The 24314-nt window shown below is 51.5% G+C and overlaps 1 protein-coding gene across 4 annotated transcripts; it reads left to right on the plus strand.

Moving 5' to 3' along the window:
* Positions 1–733: 733 nt before the first annotated feature.
* Positions 734–23034, plus strand: TRIM3 (tripartite motif containing 3). Of its 4 annotated transcripts, none has more exons than XM_044919807.1 (12): positions 734–751; positions 7148–7263; positions 13013–13244; positions 13467–13618; positions 13841–14021; positions 14296–15028; positions 15153–15256; positions 20300–20467; positions 20654–20832; positions 21079–21151; positions 22188–22328; positions 22456–22761. In XM_044919807.1, exons 1-12 carry the CDS (start codon positions 734–736, stop codon positions 22606–22608), a joined length of 2250 nt encoding a protein of 749 aa, XP_044775742.1. In that variant the 3' UTR covers positions 22609–22761. The 4 variants fall into 4 exon arrangements, with proteins under 4 accessions (XP_044775742.1, XP_044775741.1, XP_021541384.1 ...); XM_044919806.1 differs by having other exon boundaries at positions 20654–20822; positions 21081–21151; XM_021685709.2 differs by lacking the exon at positions 734–751 and having other exon boundaries at positions 7104–7263; positions 20654–20822; positions 21081–21151; positions 22456–23034.
* Positions 23035–24314: the final 1280 nt, after the last annotated feature.

Below are 24314 nucleotides of genomic sequence, written 5' to 3' on the forward strand. Positions count from 1 at the left end.
TAGAGTAGAGGGTGCCCAGAGGGAGTGTCATGGGTGCCCTAAACTTAGCAAACATTTATTTTGGAGGGGAGGTGGGGGCAACTGCAAATACCCTCTAACACACCTAGCCTTACTGTGGAAACCAGCAATCAAACCTCAAGGTGGGATTTAATCATGGCACATAATACAGTCTGTAGGGACCTTTGGCTGGAAAGAGAACTTTGGGAATCACAGATTTGGGGAACAAAAAGACCCCCCTCCAATCCCAATTTACAAGTAAGAGGATGGAGTAGAAACTTGCCCAGAGTCTTACTTGCATTAGTGAGATTAGTGATAGAGTCAAGACTAGCTCCTTTTAACTTGGTTACATTTTAGAGGCAGAATCAAGGATATAGTCATAGCTAGTATCTGAAAGGTAAAAGAACGGGAAGAATTGAGAAGATTCCCAGGGTTCTGGCTCGTGTGGCCAGGTGGATGGTGGTACCTTTTATTGAGATGAGAAACACCAGCAGGAAGAGTAGGTTAAGGGAAAATGAATTCAGTTTTAGGCTAATCTTTATGCATCATCCATGTAGAGATGTCCAAGATGTGGTTGGGTATATGGGCCTGGTGTTCCAGAAAGTTTTCTGCACAGGAGATAAGGCTTTGGGAGTCGAGTGGATGGTAACTGAAACCATGGGAGATGATGAGATTTCCCAGGCAGAGTATGAAAGCCTGCAGAGTATAAAGCCCTGGGGAGTTAGACGTTTAAGGAATGGGCAGTGAAGGCACAGCCAGAGAGGCAGGTGGAGAATCCATATCAAGCGGATCATGAAAACATCTAGTACAACCTCTGCCCTTTTGAGTCTTGCTCTCTTGCCCCAACTGGTCCATGTTTCTTAATTTTTCATGCTTCTTTTCCTTTACGCACTGTTTTCCCAATGTACCTATCAAGCTCCTGCAAGACTCAGCTCATATATCCCTTCCTCTGGAAGCCTTCTTTATTCTCCTCCACCACCTTCAGAGTTAGAGACTTCCTCCTTGTTTCGGGCACAACAGTTTGAATATGTCAGTATCATGACACTTAGCACATTATAGTTATGTATTTCCATGTCTCTTTCCCACACTAGTCTGAGAACTTGTGAGGGTCAGGGAGTGCATCAGTTTCAGCTTTGTGTCTCCAGTTCCCAGGTTAAGAACCTGGTCCAGAGTATGCCTGGGGCAGTCAGATTGTTTGCTAGGTTGATCAGCTGATTGGATGCTTCATCCACCTGCTCAGTCTGGCAGTGGTGGGGGAGATGGCCCTGTGAATTTCATCACTTTCCTTCCCTGTCAATCTTACTGAAAGGATTCCTGGGCTTTCAGGACTTTACCTCCTCCAGGGATTTTTCTGTTCCAGAGAAACCCCCCAAAACTGTAACCTGCAGTCATTGTCATTTTGCTGAGGTCTCAAATGATCAAATGCACTTGGGGGTTAGTGTACAGGAGTGAGTCATTTTAAGAAGCAAGTGAGCTGGCCTCTTGCATCATTTTTTAACAATGCCTTGGTCACCTACCTTTAGCCACAGCTGTGTAAATCATGTGTCCTGGGACTCTCGTGAGGTTGTAGAAGGAAGTCGTGGGGGAAGTTGGAAGCTGTTTGAGAATTTGGAGAAACTGAAAAGCCTTGAAATATATCCTTTGTAGATGCCAAGGATCTAGTGGAGTCAGCACTGGCTTTCTTCATTTGCTCACAATCAACTTCCTTCTCAGCCCTCTGGATCTGGCTTCCTCTCTTCCAGCCTCTGGAAACCATACTCCCTAAAGCTAATGACAGCTTCTTTTTGGCTTTAGATCCTAGGGCCTCCCTGCCGCATTTCAAATGAAGGTTGTTCCCTTATTCATGAAGCTTCTTCTCCCTTGGTCTTCACGATGTCTCACCTTCCTGGTTTCTCCTGCCTCTCGCCACACCTTTTCAATTTCTTTACAAGCAAGCTTTGTTTCCTGGCCTATCCCTTAAATGTTGAGGTTCCTCGGGGCACAGTCACAGGCTCTCCTTTCTCTCCTTACACTCTGTCTGAGTGATGTCAGCCAATTCCATGGCTTCAGGCACCATCTCTACACCAATGACTCCCAAATCACTGCCTCCAGGCCGACCACTTTCCGAGGCTCCGGCCTGTCTTTCCCACTGCCAGCCAGACCTCTCCATTCACATGTCCCATAGCCACCTCAGATTTGTCTTAGGAAAACACTGAACTTTTCATCGTTTCATCCAGCTGCTCCTCTTCCAGAGTTTCCAAGCCAGAAAACAAGGGATCATCTCCAATTCTTTCTTCTCTGTCTACTCGACATTCCACCAGCCAGTCATCAAGTTCTGTTGATTCTTCCCTATGAAATCTACTTCTCTCTACCTCCCCTTTGCTACTCCCCTAGTCAAGGCCACCATCACCTCTCCTGTGGAATATCATGCAGTCTCACCTTCCCCCTGGTGACCCTTCTAAACTGTTTTTCACACAGCTGTCAAAAAGTGACTCTTGGGGCTCTATTAGATTATACTTAAACCCTTTCTACCCACCTGCCTCCACTCCCCTACCCTCCCACCCCCCATCCCAAGGTTTCCCATGCTCTTTGGATAAAGCCTTAATCCCCAAGCAGAGAAGAGTAAAGCCTAAACTCTTTAATAAGGCCAACAAAGCATTGTGTGATCTAGCTCCTGCCCATCACTCCATTTCATTTCTTAGCCCTCCTCTGTCACAGTGTGTGATTCAGTCTCCTGGTGCAGAAGGTACCATGCTCTGTAACTCTCAGTGTGAATGGCACTTTCTTCAGGAGAACTCTCTTGTCCCCCAATCTTCAGTAACCCCTTCCCCTGCCCCAGCTCTAGGTTAGATGACCTCTGTGCTCTGTAGCAACTCGTGCTTCCCCACAGAGCCTTCCGTGTTGCATTGCAGTAATCTATTTATTAGACTGTGGAACCATGAGGACCGCACTATGACTGTTTATCTTTGTATTCCCAGTCCGAGCAGAGGTGTTGAGTGAATGCTGCATGAGGAAATGAGTTGCTTTTAGAACTGAGCCATAAAAGATGGGTGGGATAAGGGATGTGGGGATGGCAGTGGGCATCCTGAGGAAGGAGGTGAACTCTCAGCTCTGAGTTCAAGATCCTCCAGGTTTCTGCTGTGAAAATCAGTCCACCTAAACCATCACCTATAGGACCTTGGAGGCAGATCTCTAGGACACGGTGGGATGGCAGAGGTGGGAGTAGGAGCCCAAGAGGAGAAGGGAATCTTAGTGATTCAGGCTGGGGGATGGCCCCAGCGGTTGCATGCCCAGCAAGTCTGGGTGGGGAACTGAAGCAGGAAGGGGAAGGGAGGGAGGAGCTGTCCGTCCTTGGACGTAGCCCAGTCCCCGCCCCTGTGTGACATGCTGGGAGAGCCCCTTGGGCTTGGAGAGGCGGAGCCTGATATCCAGCGGCCCCAGCAGGGCCCAGTATAGACCACTCCTACTCTTCCTTCCAAGCCCTCCCCTTCACCAGACAGAAGCTTCAGCTTGGCTCCCGCCTCCTGTTCCTTCCACCAACCCTCAGTCTGTCCTCCTCCTGCTATGGTGTCCTGGTGTTAGATTTCTCTGGAGAGAGAATCTCAGAATCCCAGTGCCCGCATCAGGAGAGGATGCTCTCAGGGATGCCCTTCCTATCCTATTCCTACTCATGCCCACTCTTACACAAACATAAGACACATGCAGTTCAGCCCAAACCTGGAGAGGGTTCTGGACTGGCCCCCATGGAGTGCGTGCGTGCATGCCTTCGTTCATTCATTCATTCATTCATTCATTCTCTTTACAGAACCTGTGACACATCTAGCTGGGCACAGATAGTGGTTACCTGATTCTAGCCACTGCCTGTTTTGAAGTAGTCCAGCTGTCTTTCTGCCTCCCTTCATGGCCTCATTTCTCTCACGAACTGTCTACAGCTACTATTGTGAATGTCTTCATGTCCGTTTATCACTCAGCCACTCTCGCCCTGCTGCTGCCCCGGCTGTGCCCCCACCGCCAAACCTGGTGGGCATTCCAGTCTTCATCTGCCTTCATCAGCCCTTCCTTCTTGAATCACTCTCTTCCTTAGGTCTATTTGGTTCCACGGTCTCTTGGTTTTCTTCCACCCCTTTGGGTTCTCCTTCACTCTGCACTCTCTGTCCCTAGGGGGACTCATCCAGTCTCAGTGCTTTAAGTGCCATTAATAGACCAGTGCTTCCAAATCGGTAACCAGCCAGATTCTATTCTACCCAGCTTATATTCTATTCCTTACTTGAATCTCCACCTGGATATCCTACAGTGCCTCAAACTTCCCTTGCCGAAAACGGAATGCCCCACATCAGTTCCTCAGCTTTCACTGTCTCTGTCATGGTCCACATGTCCTCAAGTGAGGAACCTGGGAGTCATTATCGGCATTCCCTTTTCCCTCTCACACCCAATCCATTGTGATGTCTTTTTGATTCAGCCTCTTGAGTATTTCTCGAATCAGTCTACCTTTTTGCCTATATCTCTGCTAATACCCAACATCATCTGACAGGAAGAACTGAAGTAGCTTCCTAACTGGTCTCCCTGCCTCCACTCTGGTTCCTCCTTAATCCCCATAGCTATCAGAAGAGCTTTTTAATTTATTTTTATTTTTTTGTAAATTACACCATCCTTTCTCCCCACCCCCAATTAGGATAAAATGCCAATTCTTTTTTTTTTTTTTTAAAGATTTTATTTATTTATTTGACAGAGAGAGACACAGCGAGAGAGGGAATACAAGCAGGGGGAGTGGGAGAGGGAGAAGCAGGCCTCCTGCCGAGCAGGGAGCCAGATGCGGGACTCGATCCCAGGACCCTGGGATCATGACCTGAGCGGAAGGCAGTCGCTTAACCAACTGAGCCACCCAGGCGCCCAAAATGCCAATTCTTAACATCAAGGTTCTTGGTGATCTCATTTCATCCTACCTTCCCAGACTCATCTTTTGCCTTTTATTCACTTTGCACTGACCACATGGTCCTTTCAGGTTCTCAGTGAGCCTTCTGCCTAAGAACTTTCATTCCTGCTGTTCCTTCAGCCCAGAATGATTTCCATCCCTCACTGTTTTTTGTTTTTTTTTAAAGATTTTATTTATTTGACAGAGCGAGAGAGGGAACACAAGCAGGGGGGTGGGAGAGGGAGAAGCAGGGTCCCTGCAGAGCAGGGAGCCCAATGTGGGGCTTGATCCCAGGACTCTGGGATCATGACCTGAGCCGAAGGCAGACACTTAACGACTGAGCCACCCAGGTGCCCTTCCATCCCTCACTCTTTGATGCCCCCACCCTCATCCCTACCATTTTCCTTCCATTCTTCAGAGCTCAGCTTAAAAGTTGCCTGTTTGGAGAGACCCTCTCTGATCACCCAAACAAAAAAGTGTTCTTTCTTATAGGATCCTTTCTTCTTTATAGCACTCTCCTCCCCCACAATTTGTAAGTATATATTTGTCTATTTACTTTAAATATATATGTCAGGGCACCTGGGTGGCACAGTCAGTTAAGTGTCTGACACTTGGTTTCAGCTCAGGTTGTGATCTCATGGTCGTGGGATCGAGCCCCACATCTGGCTCCTCATTCAGAATGGAGTCTGCTTGGGATTCTCTCTCTCCCTCTCCCTCTGCCCCTCCTGCTGGTGCACACGCTTTCTCTAAGATAACTAAATCTTTAAAAAAATAAATAAACAATAAAATAAAATATATGTCACCACTCCCCACCACAAGGACAGTGACCAGATCTGTTTTGTTGATCACTCTATCCCCAGCGCCTCTGCAAAGTAGGCACTTAATAAATATTTGTTGAATTACTGAATTAATTCAATAAATATAGATCAATCCTTATGTCAGGCTCTGTGCTAAGTGTTAGGAATAAAAAAAAAAAAAGATATAATGCCTGCCTTTAAGAACTCTGCATGCAGTGGAGGAAGCAGAGAAGAAAATTACAGTATAGCATATCCAGGCTAGAATGGAGGAAATACAGGGCATGGAGGGACCTAAAGGTGGAATACCTAACCCAGACTTCAGGAAATCAGGGAGGGCCTTCTGAAGAAAGTGACATTTAGGTGGAGACCTGAAAGATAAGTGGGAGCCAGCCAGGCAAAGGGGGACTTGGAAGAGGATCTCAGGCAAAGAGAACAGAATGTGTGACTGCCCAGAAGTAAAAGAGAACAAGGAGTTTTCCAGGAACTGAAGAGAAACCAATGTGACTGATCATAGAATCATGGGACATGAGGTAGTAGAGGGAGGTATGGGCCAGACAAAGCTAAGCCTTGTTGGCCACGCTAAGGAGTTTCAACTTTGTCCTCTGGACAGTGGAGAACCATTGAAGGATTTTAATGGGGAGTAGGTGACAAGATGGAACCTGTGTTTTAGGAGCGTCAGTCTAGCTGTGAGGGTGATGGATGAGAGGCACAAGGGAGGAGACAAAGATACCAATTAGGAGGCTGCTGCTGTATCACAGGAGAGACTTGGTGGCAACCTGAACCGAGGGCAGTAGCTGTGTGCTTGGAGAAAAGGGGAGAAGATATTTGGGAGGCAGGCTCCACCAGACCTGATACTGACTGGATGTGGATACTGATTGAGTATGATCGCAGACAGGTGTGCTGAGAGGTGGATCGGAGCATAGGTAGAAGAGCCGCAGGTAGTCAGGAGAGACCCTCCATGAAGAGGGTTGCCTGGAGGAGGATTTGGGGAAGGCAGAGGAAGTGAAGGATGGGTGTTTCACTGAAAGTGGGCATCCCTGTACTGTGCACTCAACATGCACTATCTCACATTCTTAAAACATCCATTCAAGGTACGGATTATTCCCATAATTGCAAATTAGGAAACCGAGGCTCAGAGAGGTCATATGAATTGTCTGAGGTCACATACCTGGTAAGAGGCTGAGCTGGGCTTGAAACCCAGTCTAACCCTAAGTCTGTGGTTAACCAGAGCACCATGCTCAGAGGTCTCTCAGCCCACCTAACTTCACCCTGTTCCCGCCCCGGTCACTGCCCGTCCTGCCTCTGGCAGGGAAGAAATGGGGTTAGTTCTCTGCAGGGAATTTGATTGGTGGGGCTCAGGTAGGGAGAGGGAGCGTGGGCTTCCCTGGGGCTGACCATCTCTCTGTACACAGGCTGGTGTGAGTGGCGGGAACCATCTGTGGGCACTATGGCGAAGAGGGAGGACAGCCCTGGCCCAGAGGTCCAGCCGATGGACAAGCAGTTCCTGGTGTGCAGCATCTGCCTGGATCGGTACCGGTGCCCCAAGGTTCTGCCTTGCCTGCATACCTTTTGTGAGAGGTGAGGGTGTGTGTGTACCAGGGAGGGATGAGGAGCTTGCAGGCCCCCCGGAGACGGGGGTGGCATGTGTAAACCTGTAGTAGGGGAGGGAAATGTAGACACACAGAGGGCAGCAGATGTACCCCAACCTGCAGGCGATGAGGTTTCGGTGCAAGAATGTGTGAGAGGACCGGAGGCTGCTAACACTGGGTCATGGTCCCTCCCCCTTCCCAAACCTCAAGGCAACTTTCAACACTGCCAGAGACATCAGACAGAACTGGGACTCTCCACGAGTGGTGGCACCAGAAGAGTTTGTCACCAGTGGGAGGATGGTTGAAGGTCTGTCCTTCCCTGCTTGTCTTCACGGTTGTCCTGAGGCACTGAGTGAAAGGCAACCACTTCCAGCCTTTAGGCTTTTATCCATTATTTATTCATTCAGCAAATACTCATTTATTGAGCATCTACTATGTGCCAGACTATCCCAGGCATGGGGTATGATAAGCAGACAGATCTAATACTTGCTCTTAAAGAGCTTTCAGTGTAGTTAAAGGAGAAAGATAGTAATCAAATGATCATATAGCCAGACTACAGAAAAATATTACCCCCTTCATAAGGCTGCAAATAAAGTGCTAAGCGACAAGAGTTTAGCTAGGATCTGTTAACAGTTTGGAGAGGGAATGGCTTCCCAGAGGGGCAACCCAGAGGATGCACTAAGTGAAGTTAGTGAGTTAACTAGCGAAGGGAGTGGTAGGAGCATTCTAGGCAGAAGGAAGAACATGGGGAAAGGCATGTGGCCTGAGGGAATGTGTCAGGTAAGGGGGCCTGGAGGAAGCTTGGTGAGGCGGGAGCAGAGGTGGGGGTGAAGCCAGAGAGACAGGTGGGGCCCACACCACAGGGGGCTTTGTAGACCTGTTAGAGACTGTTGCCTTTACCCGGAGGGCCCCAGGAAGCCTTTGGTCCCTGGGTCCTCTCACCATTGTGTCCACCCAAGCCTTCCCGCTGCCTCCTGCCTTCACAGAAAGCTGCGTCTGCCATGGGGACACGCTTCCTTTCCAATCCCATCGCTCTTTAAGAGGTCAGCTCTGCTGCTCTCACCCTGTCGTCAACTGGAAACAGTCTCAGCCTTCTGGCCTATTGCAAGCTCTTTCATCAACCTGGGTGACTTCACTACTCACTTAGGCCTCTGGTTCTCGACTGTTTCTCCGGAAACGTCCTCCATACCACCTCCAGATGCCTGGATCTTGCCATCACCCATCACCCAATATCACTTCTGTGGTCATAAACTCGGGTATCCCATTCCTGGCTCCCATCACTCCATTCCCACTCTACCAGCTTTGACTAGGTATAGATGTCCAGCCTCCAGCTCCATCCTTTCCTACCCATGCCAGCCCCAATGGCTGAGCATCTGACTGGGTGCCACAATTAATTCCCTCAGGGCTTGGTTCTTTTCTGAACCTGTGCAGATGCTCAACCCTGGATCACAACTGTAATTGGACATCTCTGCACCTCCTCCTCCGCCCAGATCACTGAGCAGTCCTGGAGAAAATCAGTGCTGAGAAATTATGATACTAGTAGCTACAATGTATCGATTGCTTACTATTTGCCAGGGACTGGCTACGTGATATACCTGTGTTGAATTACTTAATCCTCCCAATACTGTATTATCCCCATTTTAGAGGGGAGTGAACTAGGGCTCAGAGTCACTGAGTAATTAAGAACTGTTTCTGAGGCTTCACAGTAAGCTGAGGTCTGAGGTCTGAATCCAGGTTTGACTGCAGGGCCTTCACTGTTCACTGCTACTCATTCATTTATCCCTTGGTCCTTGCTCTCCAAGAGCTTATGCTCTAGTAGGGGGTGACTGACAGTAAGCAAGCAAATAATCGAACAGTCACAGCCTGTGCTAAAGTGCTTTGCAGGAATTAAACAAGGATTGAGTGGGGGTGGTTGAGTCAGGGGCTATTCTGCATAGAGTCATCAGGGAAGGCTTCCCTGAGGAGGTGACATTTGACCTGAGGCCTGAGGATGAGGAGGCAGACTTGCAAATTGTTCCAGGCAATGAGAAGAACCCATGCCAAGGCCTTCAGAAAGCGGTAGACTGGGCATGTTCAGAGATCAAAAAAGGTGAGTGTGGCTGAATGAGGAGAATGAAGTGAGGTCCAAAAGCACCAGGACAGTTCATGGAGGAACTTGGTGGTTTTAGGAAAGTGTTTAGATTTTATTCTAAATGCAATGGGAAAGCATTGGAGGAGGTTTTTTGTTTTTGTTTTTGTTTTAGGCTGGGAATTAACGTGACATAAATTAGGTTTTAAAGCTCCCTCTGCCTGCTGTGTGGAGAATGGATTACAGAGGAGCAAGAATGGAAAGAGGTAACCAGTTAGGAAGGTAGTGTGAGCCAGGTATGCTCAACACATAGGAATGAGGTCTTGATGAGTTCACAGAAATTTTGCAGGGGAAACCCCAGATTCAGTGAGCTGGGCAGAGAGCTGCAGGGGACAGATTTTAATGGCTGAAATTCAGATTTCAGGGTTGATGCAGTGACTGGCGATGAGAAATGGGAAGTAGGGGGAGCATGAGAGGGGACAGCGGAGGTGAAATGGAGGAAGAGATCACTGGGTGTGAGGAGGTCAAGGAATTGAGATCCTGATGCTGGATGGGTCACCTCGTGGATGTCAGAGCCCCTGAGAGTGATGGCAGGAGTGTGTGTATATGGGGGGAGGGGGGCAGCAGGAACAGAAGAGAGTGAGCTGGAAGAAAGACTTAGCCACTGGGGAAGCAGCCATGATAGCAAGTGGAGATAATCACAGGAGGGTGGTAAAGACAGAAGGCATGAGCTTCCAAGGAGCTGGAGAATAGAAATGTTCCAGCTGCAGGGCGGGTGGGGAGGACTCAACCCCACCTTCTGGCCCTAAGGAATGTGGAGTATGAGACAAAACCACTCTCTACTTGAGACAACTGCTGGGAAAACTAGGTCACAAGTTAATATTTGTGAAGCACTTAGAATTGTGCCTGGCACATAGTGTTTATTAAATAAATAAAAATTAATTAATGCAGATCCAGAGGTATAGAGAACATTAAGAGAAGAGACTGGGACATGGGAAAGTGCACCATGCAGATCTTCCCTCCACAGATTCATGGTCTCCAAACACAGCCCGGGGCTGTGTTTCTAGAAAGCTTCCTCTCCTCCTCCCTTCAGTGACTAATCCCAGCCCTCACCAGTCTCCTGAACCCCTCCTTCACTCTCAGCAGCTGATCTTGCCTGAGGCAAGTGAGGCATCCTCTCTAACTTCACCCCTGCACTCTCTCTTTCCCCTTTCCCCCACTCAGAGAATGGGGTCCACTCCTCCTGCTCAGGCCACCCAGAGCCATTACCCCCTCCCAGAGACCTGTCCATGCTTCGTCTTGTCTCTTCTACATCTCCTTCTCTCCTGGCTCTGCAACTCATAAATATGCTCAAGGCTCCCATTACAAACAGATAAGAACTCTTCTTTGTCCCTTTGTCCCCCAGCTAGCTGCCATGCAGTCCCTCAAGCACCTTCTTTCTCAAACTCCCACCCTCCCCACATTTCCTTTCCCTGGCACTCCCCCCTCCCCTCATTTTCCTTACAGATGAAAGCACTCTCACACTGGCCAAATTCAGGGGGCCTTTTTCAGGTCTTACCTCCCCTGACTCCTCAGCCACTTTTGACACTGATCACTGCTCCTTCCCTCCTTCTGGAAGTGCACTACCCACTTCACTGCCTTGTCAGTGTCTCTCCTCCTACCCCTCCGCTGGTTCCTCTTTGTTCTCATTCAGTATTTGCTGTTCTGCTCTTGTCACTGAATACACCTTTTGGGCTCATCTCATCCTCTCCCGTGGCTATAGAGGCTACCTCGATATCGATGGCATCCCATCTCTCTCTGCCTTTTCCCCAGCTGTCTCCTGTGCCCCACTCCCTGGATGTCCGACTGTTCCAGTAAACTCAGCCAGATCAAAGCTGAACGCCTTTATAAACCACTCCTCTTTCTGCGTTTCTCATCCTAGTGACTGTCACCACCATCCACTCAGTCATCTAAGCTAGGAATCTGGGAGTCAACCAAGACTCATCTCTCACTCCCCATATCCACTCAGACCTAACACCTCCCACTGCTGTACTTCTTAAATACTTCTCAAATTTGTTCCAGCTCATAGTCTACACTGCTACTGCCTAATTCCGGGTTTTTCTCATCTACTGCAAGATCTCTTACAAGACTATTGCAAGAGTATCTTGGCTAAGCACATGTTTTGCCTTGGATTTGAATCCAGGCTCCAGTGCTCGCTGGCTTTGTTACCTTGGATGACTTTCCCTTTTTGAGTCCATTAACATAAACATAAAGTGCAAAGCACAGCGCCTGGCGCATAGTACTTAATAAACAGTGACTGGATGACGATGATGATGATGCTGTCTGCTGCCTCATCACGTTCAAATTCATCCTTCACACAGAGGCAATGAAGAGGATAAAATGTAAACCTGGCTGTACCATGCTCCTGGTGTTCCCTCTTGCTATTGGGATAATTTCTTTTTCCTTTCTTTTCTTTTTTTAAAAGATTTTATTTATTAGAGAGAGCATGTGCATGAGTGGGGGAAGGGGCAGAGGCAGAGGGAGAGGGCCCAAAGAGGAGCCCAAAGCAGGGCTCAATCCCAGTATCCCAGACGCTGGGATCATGACCTGAGCTGAAGGCAGATGCTTAACTGACTGAACCACCCAGGTGCTCCTGGGATAATTTCTAAACTTCTAGTGTGGCCCATGTGACCTTCCATGACTGGCCCCTGTCTCTCTCTCCAGACTTCTTTTACCCTTTCTTTCCTTGGACTTGATCTCCAGCCACCTCAGACTGCTTCCTACTTACACGATGCTGTGTCTGGAACACCCTTCCTCTTCTCCCTGCACTTTTCTTTGGTTAGGCTAACAATGATTTATCCAGGAAGATTTAGCTTACATCCTCTGAAGCCTTTTCTGGCTTTTCTCTCCACCACCCGCGCACCCCTCCCCGGGGGGCCAGATGCCCTTTCTACACATTTCCTTATCATTGCATGAAAAGTATTCCTTGTTTTTAATAAATAATACTAATACCCTACAATATATAGTGCTGTGAGTTGGCATGTGAGCACTTCACATTTAACCCTCCCTCCAACACCCTGCGAAGTCTGTGCTGTCTCCATTTTACAAAGGAAGGATCCTTGGCTCATAAAAGTTATGTAACTTATCAGGGGTCACATCGATGACTGATCTTGGAATTGAACCCAGCAGCCTAACTCCAGACCCATGCCCTTATCATTATATTATTTTACTTCTATAAACTCTTTCTGTGACTTTTTTTCTCTGTTGACTTGGAAATACTTTAGAGATGGGCATTGTGGTTTATCTGTTTATTGCCAGAGCTTGGCACAGATTTGGCAAGAATAGGCAGCCGGTAAATGTTTAATGAGTTAATGGAGGGAGGGGCTAGTTGCACAATTTTCTATGAGAACGGTTTGTAAACACCTGTGAAAGGTGAGCCTGTGTTTGTACACAGTGTGAGGAATGCAGATCTGTCTGCTCTTCTGAGAGGGATCAGGGATGTGTTTTACTCAGTTGTGAAAGGTGAGGCCTTTTACACCTGTTGGCAGGACAAGACGTGTGTGCCAACCAGCGAGATTTCAGAATGAAGTGTACATCTGTGAGAAGAACTGGCATCCCTGCAAGTCGTGAGGAGGGGTGCACTGATTTTGCCCACCCCTCCTTCCTTTGACTCCCCCTCCTCCCTGGCCAGATGCCTCCAGAACTACATCCCTGCCCAGAGCCTGACGCTGTCATGTCCGGTGTGTCGGCAGACGTCCATCCTCCCGGAGCAGGGCGTCTCAGCGCTGCAGAACAACTTCTTCATCAGCAGCCTCATGGAGGCGATGCAGCAGGCACCGGATGGGGCCCACGACCCCGAGGACCCCCACCCCCTCAGCGCAGTGGCTGGCCGCCCCCTCTCCTGCCCCAACCATGAAGGCAAGGTGGGCCCAAGCAGGCCCAGTGAGGCCAGGACTTGGGGTGGAGGGCGAGGAGCGGTTGGGGGAGGGGCCAAGTGGCTGCGGGTAAGAGGGTGTTTCTCTGGATAAGTGGGCCAGGTAGGGGCACACCTGGAAGGTGATGGGCCAGGAGGGCAGAGCGGGAGGGGAGGAGACGAAGAAGTTAGGTGTCTAGTCATTGCTTGACTGGAGCGCTTATGCCGCCAGACGATGGAGTTTTACTGTGAGGCCTGCGAGACGGCCATGTGCGGCGAGTGCCGCGCGGGGGAGCACCGGGAGCACGGCACCGTGCTGCTGCGGGACGTGGTGGAGCAGCACAAGGCGGCCCTGCAGCGCCAGCTGGAGGCGGTGCGCGGCCGGTAGGAGCCCGGTGGGAACCTGGGCTGGTGGGGCCGTCAGGGAGAGTGACGGACAGGGGAGGGACCCTGGGGAGGCTAGAAATAAAATTCTTCGGGAGGGCAGGGAGGTCTCAGGTAGGGGACCTCCTAGGGGCACAGTAGATTCCCCCCTGAGAAGGAGTGGTTTGGTGAAGGCATCCTCAGGCAACCCCAGTATGCGATGTCCCCGCTCCGCCCCCCCAGCCTGCCACAGCTGTCCGCAGCTATCGCCTTAGTGGGCGGCATCAGCCAGCAGCTGCAGGAGCGCAAAGCCGAGGCCCTGGCCCAGATCAGCGCGGCCTTCGAGGACCTGGAGCAAGCGCTGCAGCAGCGCAAGCAGGCTCTGGTCAGCGACCTGGAGGCCATTTGTGGGGCCAAGCAGAAGGTGCGTCTGTTTACCCTTGCCTACCACCGTCCATTGTGGGATGGCCTTATCGCCACCATGCTTTTCCTGCTTTCCCATACCTGGGCACCCCCTTCCCCAGACTATACTTTCTGCCTCCCGACCTGGCCCCATAGGTACCGCGGTATCTGTGTCCCTTGTCCATACTCACCCTCTCGCATTTCTTTCATGCTATAGTACCGTAAGGTCCTAAGCAATCACAGAGACCCTTTCTGTGCCAGTGTGCGCCCCCAAACCTCCCCCACCTCCTCCTCAGGTGTTGCAGACCCAGTTAGACACACTGCGCCAGGGTCAGGAACACATCGGCAGCAGCTGCAGCTTCGCGGAGCAGGCGCTGCGCCTGGGCTCTGCCCCGGAGGTGTTGCTAGTGCGCAAGCACATGCGAGAGCGGCTGGCTGCGTTGGCGGCTCAGGCCTTCCCGGAGCGGCCACACGAGAACGCGCAGCTGGAACTGGTCCTCGAGGTCGACGGGCTGCGGCGATCGGTGCTCAATCTCGGCGCGCTGCTCACCACGAGCGCCACCGCACACGAGACCGTGGCCACAGGTGAGGGCCTGCGCCAAGCGCTTGTGGGCCAGCCAGCCTCGCTCACCGTCACTACCAAAGACAAGGATGGGAGGCTGGTGCGCACGGGCAGCGCCGAGCTGCGCGCCGAGATCACCGGCCCCGATGGCACGCGCCTTCCCGTGCCAGTGGTGGACCACAAGAACGGCACGTACGAGCTAGTGTACACGGCGCGCACGGAAGGCGAGCTGCTCCTCTCAGTGCTGCTCTACGGACAGCCGGTGCGCGGCAGCCCCTTCCGCGTGCGAGCCCTGCGTCCTGGGGACCTGCCACCTTCCCCGGACGACGTCAAGCGCCGCGTCAAGTCCCCCGGCGGCCCGGGCAGCCACGTGCGCCAGAAGGCAGTGCGTAGGCCCAGCTCCATGTACAGCACGGGCGGCAAACGGAAGGACAACCCCATTGAGGACGAGCTTGTCTTCCGTGTCGGTACAGATGGCTGCGGGCCGAGCCAGAGGGGGGCGGGCTCAGGCCGTGGGCAGGGCGGATCGGGAGGGCGACTCTAAAGGACCTCAGCGAATTGTTTTGTTTTCCTTCCCTGCCTTCCCCACAGGCAGCCGAGGAAGGGAGAAGGGCGAATTCACCAATTTACAGGGCGTGTCGGCAGCTAGCAGCGGCCGCATAGTGGTAGCAGACAGTAACAACCAATGTATCCAGGTAAGCGCCTTTCCTGTTCTCCCGTGACGCCAATAAAGGTCCTCAAACTACAGCCTCCTGAAAGAACAAGAGTGTACAGATCATCTCTTGAAAGATGAACCAGTCCTTGAAGATAGTACCGGTCCTTAAAGAGCAATGAATCATAGCACCATCCCTCATCCACCTACTTGCCATCCACTCCCACTGGCCACGACACTATCCTGCACCTTCACAGTTAGGCACCGGGGTTTTACTGTGCTTGCAGCCTCTACCTCCCAGGCTGGGCCTCAGGCCACACGAGCTCCTGGACCCCAAAGATCTGGTTCATTCTTCATACCTTTCTCTCTCTGAGCCTCCACCTGACTGGCTTCCTTTCTCCCCTGTCCCCACGTGGTTAGGATGCAGGCTCCCCTGCTTTCTTTCATCATACCAGCCTGGCTCCAGAGTATCTGGCTCTCAGTTTCTTGTTGGTGCTGGTCTCTGCAAACATCTGGCTGGCTAGACAGTCAAATGGGGGTAACTTGGGAAAAGAGGTGTCTTCCAGAGGCTAAACTATAGTGCAGCCTCACAGGTGGTCCTGCCCTGGTGCTCCCCGTCCCTCACACACCTGATTTTTTTTTAAAGATTTTATTTACTTACTTGACAGAGAGAGAGAGACAGTGAGAGAGGGAACACAAGCAGGGGGAGTGGGAGAGGGAGAAGCAGGCTTCCCGCCGAGCAGGGAGCCCGATGCGGGGCCGATCCCAGGACCCCGGGATCATGACCCCAGCCGAAGGCAGACGCCCAAGGACTGAGTCACCCAGGCACCCCTCTCACACACCTGATGGAAGCGTCTGCCACAGAACACAAACGGACGTGGCCTCACTGCACTTTGAGCTCCTTAAATCCAGGAAGCATGCTTTTCTTTCTGTTTTTCTTGTAGCGAGCCCAGAGACTAGAGACAGGCACCAGCAGTTAAAAAGTATCACAGTTAAAAGCTCAGGCTCTGAAACCAGACACCCGGGCTTGAATCCTAGCTCTGCCACTTACTGACAAGTCATGTGACTCTCTGAGCTTTAGTTAACTCATGTAAAATTAGGAAAAGAATACCTCATGGAGTTGCTGGGAGCATTAAAATGACATAATGCACTGTGCCTGACACCTGGTGAACCTTCTAATGTTAGGTATTGTTAAAAATATCATTGTCCAGGTGGAGACTGTAAACAAAAGCCAGGAGGTAGGAAAGTGCTGGAAGGGGTTGTTCAGGGAACTGGAAGGATCCCAGCCAGCTGGAGGTAGATTACTATTAGGAGCCGAGTAGCCGAGGGCACATTGTAAACAGTTTTGGAGAGGATGCTGTGGAATTTTGATTTTATCCTGTGCAGGATTGTTTCTAACTACCATGCACTTCAGTTCTTGGAAACATTTTATCAGGTTGCAAAACTTTTCTTGAAGATCCTTACTTCACAACACCTATAAAGTTCTTTCTGACCCTACCTGAGTACCCCTGCCACAGGTCTGTCCCCTCAATGTCAGCTGCCCCCACCCCTTGCTTTCCATGTTAGCAGGCTGAAGGTGCCAGGAACTCTTCCATGGCCGTATTCCTGGTCCTGTCCAGCCTGCTTTCACTCCTAGCCTATTCCAAAGGGCAGAGGAATGGAGAGGCGTAGGGCAGCACGTGGAAGCATTTGGGTCCAGCCTAGACAGTGAGGGAGGGATCAGGTGGGAGAGGGTGGCGCCGAGGCCCTACTCAGTCCCACCCTCTACCTTCCAACTCCTTTTCTCCTTCTTATGCCAGGGATGCCTTCTGGCCCAAAAGCTGAGATTTGGGAACCTGTCCCTGGTGTGCACACACATGGGTGCTCACATGCACATAAAGATGTATGCTGCTTTGTCTCCCTGATGAGGGACTGGGGAATTGAGAGGGAGGGCCTGGGGCAGCCCCCTGTCCTCTCCAGATACCTGCTGCTCCTACAGCAGCCCTCCTTCTTGCTCCTTCTCCACCTGCATCCTAATTTCATAACTGCTAGGAGCTGGGCTCTTGGATTCCAGAGCTGAGTTCCTGCTTCCCTTATTTTGGGGTCCTCCAGTTTGATATGGGCCAGGCTCCCAGATAGATGTTGCCTCCCCACCCCGTTCATGAGGTTTGCTGACCTTGTGAACTTCTCCTCCTTTGGACTGTCTATGGTGACAGCTGAGGCAAATCCCTTTGTTGTGCCGAATCAGCATCAGCTGACAGAAGAGAAAAAACATTTTGTGATTTTGAATGAAGAATTTGATTTGTATATATTATATCCTTGTGTAATAGTCTTAGTCCAGAAGTTTTATCAGCTCTTCTGTGAAAACTTCCTCATTTCCTTCAGGCAGAATATTAATCACATTCTTCTCTGAGTTCCCTCAGCCTTTGCTATAACACTCTTCATTCTTTATCAGAGTCACTGGTTTATTGTGTTATTTTTTTTAGTCTCTCTGCTCCCCCCACCCCCACCTGGACTCAGATCCTGAAGTTACTTAGTGCTACCGTGGTAAAGGAGAGAGGTGTCAAGGACCAAACGAAGGCACCAGCAGATTCTGGAGATGTTAAGAAAGCAAAGATGGCAGGTTTTGCTGAGCTTTGAGAGGTCAAGGGAGAAGGCGGGATCAAGAATGGCAGGACTTGGGGCACTGGGCCGCTGGTGCTGCTGTTCAGGAGCAGGCCTGGGTATCAGTTGATGATTTCCCTTCTGCACATGTTGAGCATGCGACGGCTGTGCGGCAGCTGAGTGGAGGTGACCAGTTCTGTGTGAGCTTGAGCGGAGGAATTCATGCATTTGTTGACTGCCTGCCGGGTGCCCATTGCCGTGCCAGCAGTGCGAATGCAGTGGCAAACCAGGCAGGCAGTCCCTGTGCTGCCTGACGCTTACCTTCTTGGGAGATGAGGGTGTTCAGCAGTTAGTTACAGGAGTGACCGTTGTTAGCGGGAGAACTGTAAAGCATAGGTCATGGAGGCCTGCCTTTATGTGTGTGTATTGATTCAGGGGCTGGAGTTGGTCCTGAAGAACTTCTCTGAAAAAGTGACGTGGAATTTTCAGAGATTCACAAAATGAATGGAGTTGCCAGGTGTCGGAGGTGGGATAGGATAGGAAGGGAAGAGCGAGACACCCCCCGCCCCAAAGCCTCAGTGTTGAGCTGGAAACTGAGCTGCTCAGACTGGGGGTGGGTGGGTGGGTGGGGGGCAGCCACACGGCCTCACTGCTGATCTGGCAGGAACTTTTAGTCACTCTGACATCAGCTCTTCCGCTCAGGGTGCCTCCCTCTCATGCTGGCTTGTGCTGGCCTGCCACAGGGGACCAGGGCAGACCCCAGCCGCTGGGTTGGCCAGCCAGCTGAGGGCATGCTGGAAGTCCACATCAGGAGGGATTGATGTCTGCTGGTGGGACCAGTTCAAACAGCCCTGCAGGCCCAAGAGATGGGGATGGGGCAGGGGCAGGGGGCCTAGTCCACTAAGGAAGGAGCATGTCTGGATGGAAGGGCAAGGCCAAGACCCAGAACTTGAGTTCCCTGAGGCTGGTCCTGGCTTGGCTGTAAAGGGAAAGAGCATTAAAGGAGGTGTTTTTAGGATGGGGAGACCTGAGATGTTGGGTGGCTAAGGGAGGAGGTAGGAGAGGGGAAAAACCTGTCCAGGAGGAAGGTTACTTTGCCAGCCTCTTAGCCTGGACATCCTCATCCTTGTTCAACACCCCACCCTTTCTTGTCACTACCAAGTCTTACTGTCTTCCTCCCATGTGTCCTGAGTCCATCTTTGCTCCACCAAGTACCCTGGAACAAGCCATCATCCCTCCTCCCCTGGACTAGTGTAGCACCTCTGACTGCCCAGCAAGCGCCCACTTTGGACTCCTGCCTGCAGCCAGAGTACTCTTTCTTCAAAGCTCCCATGTGTTTTTTCCAACACCAGCAAGCAACTCTCAGTGGACCCTGACCAGGTGTCCTGCAAATGTAACTGAATTTTGACACTACTTACCTAGAGATAGCATCACTTCCCATAAGACTGTCCCCATGTCAGATGCCAGTCACACGTCCAGGTTGTTACTTATGCTTCTGACTGACCAGCTATAAATTGGAGGGTCATACGACCCCCTCTTCAGGTTCGATGAATTTGCTACAGTCGCTCATAGAATTCAGAGGAACATTTAATTAGGTCTACCAGTTTACTGTAAAGGATACAGATGAACAGCCAGATGGAGAAGTACATAGGGCAAGGTCTAGAAGAGTTTCTAGTGTGGGAACTTTGGTCCCTGTAGAACTGGGGCACACCACCCTCCCAGCACCAACTTGGGAGCACATCAAATCTGTACCTTCCCCTCTTCTGCCCAGAGGTTGGTGGGTAGGGCTGAAAGTTTCAGCCCTTTAATGATTTGGTCTTTCTGGGTTCCAGCCCCATCGTAAGTCACCTCATCAGCATAAGCTCAAAAGGGGCTCCTTGTGAATGACAAAGACACTCCTATTAATCAGGAAATTCCAAGGGTTTGAGGAGCTCTGCACCAGGCACTGGGGACAAAGACCAAGTATATTTCCTGTTATACCACAAAAGCAAATCTCATCTTGTCACTCCCCTGCCCAGAAATTTTCAGTGAATGCTCATTACACCCAGGATAAAACCTTACTCTTTCTGCTGTTCATGGGAGTGCTCCCTGCAATCCAGCTCCCCTGGGCGAGCAATGCCCATACTGGACCCTGTGCCTTTTACATACTGTTCACTCTGCTTAAATGCCTTTCCTCGTCCTTTCCTGGCCAACGTGGTTTGTCTCTTGGCATCCTTATTAGGCTGTTAACTCAGATAGCTCTCTCTCAAAGCCTTTCCTGACCATCCCCCCCCCCCCCGCCCCCATATTCCTACAGTCTCTCTCATTCATACCTGTGCTGCGTGTCACCTCAGGTCTGCAGCTGTGTCTGATTCTTCTGTGTACCCCCCAGCATGGTGTGAGTAAGTGCTGGTTGAATGGCTGAATGAATGGGGGGTCTCCTCCCTCAGGATCTCGCTCCCTTCCCTCTGTGCCCACAGTCTCTCCCCTCCTCCCCGCTCCTTCCCTTGCTCCTCTGCTCCAGGTTTTCTCCAATGAAGGCCAGTTCAAATTCCGCTTTGGGGTCCGAGGGCGCTCACCCGGGCAGCTGCAGCGCCCCACAGGTGTGGCAGTGGACACCAATGGAGACATTATTGTGGCGGACTATGACAACCGTTGGGTCAGCATCTTCTCCCCTGAGGGCAAATTCAAGGTAAGAGGCCTACTGTCACAGTGTTCTGCACTTCTGATGGCCGGCTGAGGTGACCATTCTAGTGCCTCCTGGTAGTCAGGGCCTGGAATGGTCCATCCCCAGCCCAAGGTTTTCCTTTAGTGTCAGGCTGGGACTACTCTCCCCACAAGGCAGGATAAAGCCCCTAATGGTATCCCCTTCCTCCAGACCAAGATTGGAGCTGGCCGTCTCATGGGCCCCAAAGGAGTGGCCGTAGACCGGAATGGACATATCATTGTGGTCGACAACAAGTCTTGCTGCGTCTTTACCTTCCAGCCCAATGGCAAGCTGGTTGGCCGTTTTGGGGGCCGTGGGGCCACTGATCGCCACTTTGCAGGTATTGTGGAACAATTCTGATACCCCAGCCCCAGAGAACTACCCTGGTTACCCCAGATTTAACCACCCCTCCTCCTATACCTTGGCCTTAGAGGACCCCCCTCCCTTGACTGTACCCTAGTACCATCATCCCAAGGCACCTGTCAGCCTCTGAGGCACCGCCCTTTTCCCGCAGCCCAGCTTTGTCATCCCAGATACCCTTAATTCATCCCACTCAGTATCCCAGCTCACTGCCCTAGAAACCACTTTGTATTTTCAGGGCCCCATTTTGTGGCTGTGAACAACAAGAATGAGATTGTAGTGACGGATTTCCATAACCATTCAGTGAAGGTCAGTGTCCTCCCTCCCTCTATGACCGCTGTCCCAACATCCTTTCCTCTTTCACAAGACCCCTCTCTCCCTCACCTCCCCACCGCCCCCACCACCTTGAGATCATTTCTTTGAACAATAAGCATTTATGGCATGGCTACTTTGTCCCGGGCACTATGCTAGAAGCTGGGGATAGAGTGATGAACAAGGCAAATACGCTCTGTCTTCTTGGTAATGGTCTAGTAGGGAAGAGGTAAAGCCGCATATTACAGTGTATTATTATGTTACAGTTATGTGGTCGGGAAGTGCAAGGAACTGTGTGAGGGCATAGCAGAAGCATTTGATTCAGGTGAGACAGAGAACCACCTAAAGCAGCATGGGAATTCACCAGGAGGGAGAGAAGGAGGAGAGGATTTGAGGCAAAGGGGACAGGAGGAGCCAAGAACTGGAGGCAGGAACCCTTCAGTGTGCTCAAAACACCACAAGTAGTTCAGACTGAGTTTGAAGAGGGGAGTGGTTCAAGTGCCGACGAGTCTCGTGTGCTCTGTTCCCAAGAGCTGTGGGGAGTCACTGAAGGCTTGCAGGCCACAGGGCAATGCAGTCCTGGGTCTTAGAAAGATCACTCTGGCTGGGGCGAGACAAGTGTCAGGAAGATCAGTCTTTTGTAGTAATCTAGATGAGAAATGTTGAGGACCACCGTAGTAGCAATACATACACTAGGGTGCAGATCTGAGATAGAATCAGCCCGTTGTGTGAATTCCCTGGTTGTCAAGCAGAGGAGAAGGCGGAGTTGAGAATGACTCCTGGCCAAATGGGTATTGCCATTCCCTGAGAAAGAGAGCATGGGGAAGTTGAGCTGTTGGATTTGATATGCCCGAGGGACACTAGCTGGAGATAGTCAGTAGGCAGTGGGAAGCATGGCTGTGAGGTGTGGGAAGAACTGGGCTGGAGCTGCAGACCTGGGGGTCCTCAGCCCTGGGGCTTCACCCCACCTCCTCTAAGGCCCTGCCCTCTGCCTGAGGCCAGGTCCCCAGCCCCCAGCCCTTTCCCCTGCCAGGTGTACAGTGCCGACGGCGAGTTCCTCTTCAAGTTTGGCTCCCACGGCGAGGGCAATGGGCAGTTCAACGCCCCCACGGGAGTAGCAGTGGACTCCAATGGGAACATTATCGTGGCTGACTGGGGCAACAGCCGCATCCAGGTGAGGCCTGGGGATGGCATGGGGGTGAGGCTTCCTGCTGTGCTCCATGCACCCCTCCCCATCCCCCTGCAAATGCCTCCCACCCGCCTGCTCTCACCTCTCCCTCCATTGTCCACTCATTCCCCAGGTATTCGACAGCTCTGGCTCCTTCCTGTCCTACATCAACACGTCTGCAGAGCCACTGTATGGCCCGCAGGGCCTGGCACTGACCTCAGATGGACACGTGGTGGTGGCCGATGCTGGCAACCACTGCTTTAAAGCTTATCGCTACCTCCAGTAGCTGCACAGGGGCCCTGCCTGGCTCGTGGAGGGACAGTCATGGGGGGATTGGACAAGAGGGTCTGGCCAGGAGGTGGGCCGGACCTGGCAGCACTGAATGTGGGCTGTGGGCGTGGGTGCGCCCGGTGCCCTCCCTCTCCCCCTCTCCCAACCCCACGGTTGCACTTTATTTATTCGGTTCTTGCTTTGGTGACTGGGTGGGCCTGGACTGTGGTCCCAAGGATGTGTGCAGAGCTTCACCCTACCCTCCACCCCTTACACACCTGCCCTGTCCCCTCAGTCTGCTCCACACCCCCCAGCCTGGGGCCAGAACAGCCTCTTACTCCAGGGCAGAAGTCCCTCTGGTTGTCTCCCTACCACCCTGTACACACTGACAGAGACAGCAATACCCCACCCCCCATATTAAGTAAATGTGTTCACCAAGATGGTTTTGTTGCTTTCTTGTGGGGTGGGGCTGTGAGGGTACAGGAGGTTGGGACTCGTTCTGAACTAAAGGATGGACAAGCAGGTAGGCAGAGGATCCAGATTCCCAAAGAGTCCTGATATTTTAAAGTTTCGGGAGTGGAGCGCAAGAGAGGGTGAATCTGTGGGGCTCTTAGCCACCTGCCAAATCCCTGTCCCTAGGCCCATATCTCCTGCAGAAATAGTAAGTCCTTTGGCTGTCTGCCCTACAGCTGAGAAGGAGCCTGGGAAAAAATGACCCTTGACCAGAACACAGCCAGCAGCTGCAGGGAGAACAGTTTGAGGCTATGCTAGTAATCCTGGAAGCTCGGGCCCACCTGGACCTTGGGGCTAAGCCCACGTGGAAGCAGCATGTGAGAGACTCCGGAGCCAGTCTTAGAGCTCAGTGCTGAAGGCCTGGAGCCCTGCTTGTTCTCCATTCTACGGTTGTTGCCCATTCTCCTTGGTGGAATGGGGGTCCTAGCATCCTGAGTTCTTGTGGGCCAGGGTTTGGCTGCCAGTTCCAGAGATAATTACAACCAGCACTCAATAATTTGGGAGGCAGGGACTATGAGGGACTATGACTTCTCCCTCTACAAAAGGCTGAGGCTCAGAGGAGTAGGGCATATGACTGATGAAGAGCAGAGCCTGGACTTAAATCTACAGCTGTCATACTCCTAACCTGAAAGTAGCACCTTACTCATTATGCCCCTTGCATCTGGCATGATAACTGGCAGAGAAGGCACTCAACAAGATTTGGGGAACGATGGATCTTGATAGGTTAGTTATGAGAGGTCCTGGGATAGCTCAAGACATTGTCCTTATGTGGCTTGATTCCTGGAGCGAGGATGGGCGGGCCTGTCCAGGGACCTGTGGAAGACCATGGGGACTTTGCCGAGATCAAGGGGGCACCGTGTGAACCACACGGAAGTCCTGGTTATCTTCACCTCTCTGATCCTCTTTGTCTCACTGGTTGGGACCTGGTAGGCAGGTATAGGGACAGATGAACTCCCTGAAGTTCTGGGGCAGGTGGTCTTATAGGGCCTGCACTTCTGGCTCCAGTTATGAGTAGGATTGCCTGGCCAGCAGAGATGGGTGTGCTCAATTATAGGTCACTCAGCACCAGTGGGGTCGTCCCTGGGAGTTCACAGGTGGATAGTCTATCCCTCCCCCGCACTCCCTTCTGAAGTATGGCTGACACAGAATGTCACACTGGTTTCGGGTGTACATACGCCCTCTGTGACAAAGCACCAACGGTACTGAGGA

Source organism: Neomonachus schauinslandi, chromosome 11 (genome assembly GCF_002201575.2).
Source record: "Neomonachus schauinslandi chromosome 11, ASM220157v2, whole genome shotgun sequence".
Lineage (NCBI taxonomy): Eukaryota > Metazoa > Chordata > Mammalia > Carnivora > Phocidae > Neomonachus > Neomonachus schauinslandi.

Excerpts from the sequence above, each read along its gene's own strand:
- TRIM3 (XM_044919807.1), top strand. Across the intron at positions 13,245-13,466 it reads GCCCCAACCATGAAGGCAAG|ACGATGGAGTTTTACTGTGA; the intron begins GTGGGCCCAAGC and ends TTATGCCGCCAG. Across the intron at positions 21,152-22,187 it reads TCCATAACCATTCAGTGAAG|GTGTACAGTGCCGACGGCGA; the intron begins GTCAGTGTCCTC and ends TTCCCCTGCCAG.